The sequence below is a fragment of the Nematolebias whitei genome, chromosome 5, assembly GCF_014905685.2.
Source record: "Nematolebias whitei isolate Nwh7 chromosome 5, NemWhi1, whole genome shotgun sequence".
Classification (NCBI taxonomy): Eukaryota; Metazoa; Chordata; class Actinopteri; order Cyprinodontiformes; family Rivulidae; genus Nematolebias; species Nematolebias whitei.
Genome location: NC_056502.1, coordinates 55,236,071 through 55,244,802, shown reverse-complemented (window position 1 = coordinate 55,244,802; position 8,732 = coordinate 55,236,071). Strand labels below are relative to the sequence as shown.

Sequence of the window (8,732 nt, the reverse complement as noted above, 5' to 3'; positions counted from 1 at the left end):
CCCCGCACGAGACGCCTGATGGTGGACCAGAATCGCTTTGCCGCCATACGGAAGTCATTTTCCATGGCCTCGCCGAACTCCTCCCATGCCTGAGTTTTTCCTCAGCGACCACCCGAGCCGCATGCTACTTGGACTGCCGGTACCCATCAGCTGCTTCTGGGGTCCCACAGGCCAGAAAGGCCGAATAAGACTCCTTCAGCCTGACAGCATCCCTCAACGCTGGTGTCCACCACTGGGTTTGAGGGTGTTACCGCCGCGACAGGCACCGACAACTTTGTGGTCACAGCTCCGATAAGTTGCCTCAATAATAGAGGCGCAGAACATGGCCCACTCAGACTCAATGTCCCCCGCCTCCCCTGGAACGTGTTTGAAGCTCTCTCGGAGGTGGGAGTTAAAGCTCTGTCTCACGGGAGACTCTGCCAGACGTTCCCAGCAGACCCTCACAGTACGTTTGGATCTGCCAGGTCTGACCGGCATCCTCCCCCACCATCTGAGCCAACTCACCACCAGGTAGCGGTCAGTGGACAGCTCCGCCCCTCTCTTCACCCGAGTGTCCAAGGCATTTGGCCGCAGATCAGATGAGACGACGACAAATTCGATCATCGAACTGCGGCCTAGGGTGTCCTGGTGCCAAGAGCACATATGGACACCCTTATGCCTGAACATGGTGTTCATTATTGACAATCCATGACGAGCACAGAAGTCCAATAACAGAACACCACTCCGGTTCAGATCGGGGGGGGGGGGGGGGGTTTCACCCAACCACAGCCCTCCAGGTCTCACTGTCATTGCCCACGTGAGCGTTGAAGTCCTCCGGTAAAACAAGGGAGTCCCCAGGAGGCGCACTCTCCCGTACCCCCTCCAAGGACTCCAAAAAGGTTGGGTAATCTGAGCAGCTGTTTGGCGCATAAGCACAAACAACAGTCAGAACTCGTCCCCCAACACGTAGGGAGAGGGAGGCTACCCTTTCATTCACTGGGGTGAGCCCTAATGTACAGGCACCAAGATGGAAGGCAACAAGTATGCCCACTCCTGCTCGGCACCTCTCACCAGGGGCAACTCCAGAGTGGAAATTGTCCAACCCCTCTCAAGGAAACTGGTTCCAGAGCCAGAGCCATGCGTTGAGGTGAGTCCGACTATTTCTAGCCGGAACCTCTCAACCTCACACAGCAGCTCAGGCTCCTTCCGCACCAGATAGGTGACATTCCACGTCCCAATAGCCAGCTTCTGTAGCCCAGGATCAGACAGCCAGGGTCCCCGCCCTCAGCCACCACCCATCCCACATTGCACCCGACCCCTTTGGCCCCTCCCACAGGTGGTGAGCCCATGGGATGGGGGACCTACGTCTCCTCTTCGGGCTGTACCCGTCTGGGCTCCATTGGTAAAAGCCCGGCCACCAGGCGCTCGCCAACAGAGTTTTTGTTTAGGGAAAATTCAAAGTGTTGATTTAGATCAATAAGTACCTGTTGGTCATACACTAACAGTCCACAGATATCTTGGCACAACATATAAAACAATACAGCAATAAGCAACAACGTTGACAAGGTGGGTAGACGACTGCCAGTACACGCTGGCGCCATCTTGCCACACCCACTCACCCACACCCACTTTGAATTTGACCTGTGGAACCTTGAGCACTATTATCTGTGAATGGTTTATTTTAGGTGTTCTTACTTTTTACGGTGTGTGTGCACATGGATGTATGTTTTTTGCTTTGTACCACTGCAAACCAAATCTACCCTTGGGTATAAATAAAGTAACATACCCTAGCCTAACCTGTGGAACACAACCACTGACAACATTTAGCATCAGACCTTCTACTTCTACCTTCAGGCACATCACCCTATCTGACACTCTTTTCACCTCCACTACATTTTTTGCCAACTCTTCTTTCATGACGACCCATAGTCCATTTCTCTTTTTATCCACATCATGATAAAACTGTTTGAACCCTGCTCCAATTCTTCAAGCCTTGCTGTCCTTCCACTTTGTCTCTTGGACACACAAAACATTCAACTTTCTTCTCTGCATCATGTCAGTCAGCTTTCTACCTTTGCCTGTCATTGTCCCCACATTTCGAATTGCAACCCTCAGTCCTACATTCTTGACTTTCCTCTTCTCCCTCTGTCTCCTGACAAGTTTCCCTCCTCGTGGTCTTCGACTAACATTAACACAATTTCCACCGGCACCCTGTTTCAACAGCACCGGTGGCTGTCATTGTTAACCCGGGCCTCGACCGATCTAGTATGGTGTCGTTTAGATGAAATCTCATATTAGTTTGAGCAAAACTGTTTTACGTTGGATGCCCTTCCTGATAAAACACTCACCATTTACACGGGCTTTGGACCAGAACCAGAGATACACTGGCTTATGCTCCCTAGTGATTGGTTTGAAACCGATCTCATTGATATTCAAAATATCTCAAATAGCTACTAAAACATCTGGTAATTCAATTCAGTTTATTTATATAGTGCCAAGTCACAACAGAAGTCATCTCAGGGCACTGAACAGAAACATTCATATATAAGATAAGTTCATAAAACATTCATATTTAAAAATAATTTTAACATTATTTATCCGAGGAGTAGACTGCTTTGAGTTTAACTCAATCGCAGAAATTTTAACAGAAACCAACAGAAACCATCCACTGCAGGAGTGTACTGCTTAGTGGAGAAAATAGTTTGTTTGGGACTTCTCAGACTGATGTAGCCCTTTGGATGGAGGGCGAAATGTTTCAACCAAAAAAAAAAAAAAAAAAGCAACTGTCCAGATGACCTGATTCAACATTTTCATGTCACTTTTCTGCCATTTGCTTGACTTCAGTGAAGACTGCTGTAGTATGCTCTGTAATGGTTTGAACAGTTTTTAGAACCATTTGAACCAAAACTTCCCTGCTGTAACATTTTTAAGGTAGTCATTGCTTGAACTTGTTTCAATTTTTCAGGTTTGATTTAATTTTTTTGGCCAATAATTTTCATGCTGTTTTCATTAAAAGTTTGCTTGGTTTTAAGGTCACAGTTCCTTTGTGATTCAGTCATTTTATTTAATGGATGGGCACATAAATTTTTCACCCTGTCACACTTAAATTAGACGATATTCACACATAGAGATTTTTAAAAATATTATTTTTAACTTGATTGATGTTTGACTGTGTTTTATGTATTTACCCCAGTGTTTTTGTCTTAATGTCAGCTGTATCTTTTGAAATTTTACAGAGAACAGGCCTTGTTGAATGCACGCTATGAACCTGTGTTGACCAGAGACAGAGTGTATGAACGGATTCGGTATCCTAACGTCTATGACAGCTACACAGAAGCAACTAATGCACCTGCATTCATAGGAGGAGCAAGGGTGAGCCTCTGCACATTTACATGATGTACTGTAGGACACCTGGAAACCAGCATGACTTTTCACATCCTTACACACTCGGAGATAAATGATTTGGACAGCGTGCTGTTAAATATCCCAGAGGAATTCATAAATCTTAATTTTAAATCTTTAGTCTCACTGGTCTTTTTGACTGTTGGCAAAAAATTAAGAACCACATTTGCAATGAAGTCTTGAAAACAACAAAGTCCATGCTCAATAATCCAGGTATACAATCCAACATTTTTCAGTCAGGTCATCTGGATGACCTGACTGAAAAATGTTGGAAGTCTTGAAAAGTTGTTAAAATATCTGCATGGGTTGTAATTTCCTCTTGGAAGTTGCAGGGCCTTATAACCTTTGATCGAATTTTGAGTAAATTTTTCACAAAATAAATTTTATCTCAAAGTACAGTAGTCCCTCATTTATTGTGAGGGATCCGTACCTTGAAGACCCGCGATAAGTGAAAAACCGTGAAGTAGGAATAGTAGTACAAAAAGTAATTATTTATATATATGTATATACAAACCGGATTCCAAAAAAGTTGGGACACTAAACAAATTGTGAATAAAAACTGAATGCAATGATATGGAGGTGCCAACATCTAATATTTAATTCAGAATAGAACACAAATCACAGATCAAAAGTTTAATCAGAGAATGTATCATTTTAAGGGAAAAATCTGTTGTTTCCAAATTTCATGGTGTCAACAAATCCCAAAAAAGTTGGTACAAGTCCATTTTTACCACTGTGTGGCATCCCCCCTTCTTCTTCCAACACTCGACAGACGTCTGGGGACAGAGGAGAGCAGTTTCTCAAGTTTAGAAATAGGAATGCTCTCCCATTCATGTCTAATACAGGCCTCTAACTGTTCAATCGTCTTGGGCCTTCTTTGTCGCACCTTCCTCTTTATGATGCGCCAAATGTTCTCTATAGGTGAAAGATCTGGACTGCAGGCTGGCCATTTCAGTACCCGGATCCTTCTCCTACGTAGCCATGATGTTGTGATTGCTGCAGAATGTGGTCTGGCATTATCGTGTTGAAAAATGCAGGGTCTTCCCTGAAAGAGATGACGTCTAGATGGGAGCATATGTTGTTCTAGAACCTGAACATAGTTCTCTGCATTAATGGTGCCTTTCCAGACATGCAAGCTGCCCATGCCACAAGCGCTCATGCAACCCCATACCATCAGTGATGCAGGCTTCTGAACGGAGCGTTGATAACAACTTGGGCTATCCTTGTCCTCTCTGGTCCGGATGACATGGCGTCCCAGTGTTCCATAAAGAACTTCAAATCGTGACTCATCTGACCACAGAACAGTCTTCCATTTTGCCACACTCCATTTTAAATGACCCCTGGCCCAGTTCAAACGTCTGAGCTTGTGGAGCTTGCTTAGAAATGGCTTCCTCTTTGCACTGTAGAGTTTCAGCTGACAACGGCGGATGGCACGGTGGATTGTGTTCACTGACAATGCTTTCTGGAAGTATTCCTGAGCCCATTCTGTTATTTCCTTGACAGTGGCATTCCTGTTTGAGGTGCAGTGACGTTTAAGGGCCCGGAGATCACGAGCATCCAGTAGAGTTTTACGGCCTTGACCCTTACGCACAGCGATTGTTCCAGATTCTCTGAATCTTTTGATGATGTTATGCACGGTTGATGATGATAACTTAAAAGTCTTTGCTATTTTATGCTGGGTAACACCATTCTGGTATTGCTGCACTATCTTTCTGCGCAACAATGGTGGAATTGGTGATCCTCTTACCATCTTGGCTTCAGAGAGACACTGACACTCTGAGAAGCTCTTTTTATACCCAATCATGTTGTCAATTGACCTAATTAGTGTTAATTGGTCTTCCAGCTGTTCGTTATATGCTCAATTTCCTTTTTCCAGCCACTTATTGCTACTTGTCCCAACTTTTTTTGGGATTTGTTGACAATGTGAAATTTTGAATCAACATATTTTTCATTTAGAATGTTACATTTACTCAAATTAAACTTTTGATCTGTCATCTATGTTATATTACGAATAAAATATTGACATTTGCCATCTCCACATCATTGCATTCAGTTTTTATTCACAATTTGTTTAGTGTCCCAACTTTTTTGGAATCCGGTTTGTACATAGACAGACAAATATGCACATGCACAAGGTGGTAGGGGACTGAACTGAAGAAACCTCACCCGGCAGGAATGAGCTGAAAACAGTTTATCCAGGAAAATAAATGCCTTTTTATGGAGCAGTAATAACTTTTACTTAACAAACGAACTAAATCATCAAAAAATTAAGTGTTTATTCCACGTACAGGAAGTGCTCAACAGGTCCTGATTAACTTCTGTCCCTCAGGTGGTAACGTTGGCGGTGTACAGTTTTTTCCTTGTGTGTCTGATCGGTCGTCAGTTCCTGGACCCGGGTCAGGGTTACCCGGGTCATGATCTGGACCTGTACGTTCCCATCTTCACCCTGCTGCAGTTTTTCTTCTACGCAGGGTGGCTGAAGGTCAGACTGAGGCTCCCACAAACTTTGTTTCCTGCTTTTGATGGGAGCTGAACGGTCAGATGTGTGTTTTTGTTCTGAAGGTCGCAGAGCAGCTCATCAACCCGTTTGGAGAAGATGACGACGACTTTGAGACCAACTGGCTGATTGACAGAAACTTCCAGGTGTTTTACTGCTGTTTCGTCACCATTTTAATTTTGAAGTGCGTTATTTGTACCTTCTTAAGCGTCTTTAACGTGACTTTATCTGTGTGTGTGTGCACCCGTTGCACATTTTACTTTCAGGTGTCTATGATGGCGGTGGATGAGATGTACGGAGATGTGCCAATGATGGAGAGAGACCGTTACTGGAACGACTCTAATCCTAGACCCCCGTACACCGCAGCCACCCTCTTTGTCCTCCGTAAACCCTCCTTCCAGGGCTCCACCTTTGACATGGCGTGAGTTTCTGTTTCATCAGTAAAAGTTTCCTTCCTTTAGGTCTGAGGAAAAGTCTGATCTTAAATTTAACTAGAGATATAGCATTTCCTGTGAAAATGCAGCGTGAATGCTTAATGCAGAAGAACTTGCTGAAAAACAGCTGAAATTAACTAGAAAAGCATGCTGAAATGTAGCTGAAACAGAAGAACAAGCCTAAATTAGCAGAAGAAAGCAGTAACACATATTTGCTGAAATAGGTTTAAATAAGCAGAAATGAGCACAAAAGTTAGGAAATGAGTTTTTAAAAAAGCTTAAATTAGCAAAAAATGCCTGAAAAGTAGCTGAAAGGCAGAAAGAAGCTTAAGTGGAAAGAGCTGAAATGAGCTAAAAATGTGGAATTAGCTGAAAAAAATAGCATAAAAACAGCTGAAATTGCTGAAAAGCTGAAACTAGCATAATTAAGCTGAAAGGAGCATAACAAGCTGAAATTATCAGAATGAAGTTCTTTAGGCTGAAAGTAGAAGAAATTATCGGGAGCTAGAAAATGCCAAAAAGGTAGCTGACAACATAGAACAAGCTTAAATTAGCAGAAGAAAGCAGAAAGAACACGTTTGCCCAATTAGGCTGAAAAAAGCTGAAATTAGCAACAACAAAAAAAATCTGAAAAGTAGCTAAAAAGCAGAAGAAGTTTAATTTACCAGAAGTAAGTGGAGAGAGCACAGTTTTGCTGAATAAGGATGAAAAAAGTTGAAATGAGTGCAAAAAATGTGAAATTAGATGAAAAAGCTAAAATTATCATAAAGCAGCTAAATAGTAGCTGAACTAATAGAAAAGCTTGAAACTTGAAGAAACAAGCTGAAAGGAGCATAACAAGCTGAAGCTGGCAGGAAGAAGTTAGAAGAAGCACAAAAATGATGTAGTTAGCCGAAAGAATCTGAAAGGAGCACAAAACAGCTCAAAAACAGCTCAAAGTAGCTGAAAAAAGTTTAAATTTGCACTAGCAAACTGAAAGAAGCTGAACCAGAACAAAATGTGAAAAAGTAGTAAAAGGTTATAAACAGATCTGAAGATTTGAAGGATGTAAAATGAGCTCCATTCATTTTCTATGAGAAAAAGTTGGCAGAAAAGGCTAAATATTTCAAAAAGCTAAAGCTGCACCAACACCAAAAATAAAGCAGGATTCTCCTGAACGAGCTGAACGTTTTGATCTATGATTTGTTGAAATAGCACAAAATCTGTAGAACAAGAAACATGGATCACAATAGTGTGAATGCTTCATAAACACTGACACAAATATATCTTTGTCGTGTGTCGGCAGCATCCCAAAGGAGGAGATGCACTTCCAGCCGTTAGAGGACATCGCTGAGAACATGGAAGAAGCAGGTACTCGCCATCCCAACATGGCCCTGTTCAACCGCCTCCTCAACGCCGCTCCGTCCCCACCTGGCTTCATGGGAGGAGCTCTCCGTCGTGCCTCAGCTCAAATCCAGAGGTTACGGCCCTCCCCCAGCATTGAACCATGCAGCAGCGATGAGGAGGAGGAGGAGGAGGAAGAGAAAAGCTGTAATATAGGTAAAGGGGGGTCTCTGCCTTCAGGACTGGGCCAGGACACCCAAAGCACTGTGTGTAGCTTCAGAGAGGAGAATAGCACCAAAACGCCTCTGCTGGATATTCATTTTGGGGAGGAGGAGCAGGGGAGGCAGGGAGGAAACTCTCTGGCCGGTGAGAGGAAGGAGTCGAGCGAAGGGGAAGAGAGGAGCAATGAGGAGGAAGCAGGGCAAGGGGAGACCTCTACAACTCCAGTGTCACTGCTTCCTCCTCCGCCTCAATCTTCCAGGGATACTGCAGCTCGATCAGTCTCCGCCATTCCTGTCACCTCCTGCCTCCCATCTGCCTCCCTGTTCCCCCCCACGGCCTCCTACAGTCTGGAGCACTGCAGCTCCCAGCCGGCCATCAGTCACCACAGGGTCCTTCCCACCATCCCTAAACCGCTGTACAGTGGAACCAAGAAATCCCTCCCGGCTGTGCCGTCTCACAGCGAGCCGCAGCGTGTTCGCAGCGTGAGCATGGGGTCAGAGTTCACAGGGGCCTGTGAGGCTCCCAGGAAGTTTTGACTGCACGGAAATGTAAGTTTGGTTTGCACCTTTACACCATTAACAACCTTTGAATCATCACACACTTGATGACTCAAAGATTCTGTAACTTTTACAGATCAAGAGGAAAGACAGAAAGTTAAAACCATTTGAATTTGTCATAGTAGCTATTAGAAACTAGAACAATTGTGAATGCAGAGCTCTGAATACTCAGCTAAAGTTTTCTGAAGAGGCTGAAACTGTGTTGTTAAAGAATAGAAGCCAGAAGGATCAGAGTGGAGCCTTAAAGTAGTAGAACAATAGCAAAAAGAGCCAGAATGGAGGCTAAAAGCAGTAGAATAGTAGCTAAAAGGAGCAGAA

The 8,732-nt window shown here is 43.9% G+C and overlaps 1 protein-coding gene across 1 annotated transcript in view; it reads left to right on the top strand.

The window, feature by feature from the left end:
* The window catches only part of LOC119410440, an 82,262-nt gene extending 73,869 nt beyond the window's left edge, over nt 1-8,393 (top strand). The window contains exons 4-8 of the mRNA XM_037677349.1: nt 3,216-3,351; nt 5,711-5,863; nt 5,944-6,024; nt 6,145-6,299; nt 7,598-8,393. Coding sequence (XP_037533277.1) covers nt 3,216-3,351; nt 5,711-5,863; nt 5,944-6,024; nt 6,145-6,299; nt 7,598-8,393 — 1,321 coding nt within the window. The remainder of the gene's footprint in view (nt 1-3,215; nt 3,352-5,710; nt 5,864-5,943; nt 6,025-6,144; nt 6,300-7,597) is intronic.
* Nucleotides 8,394-8,732: the final 339 nt, after the last annotated feature.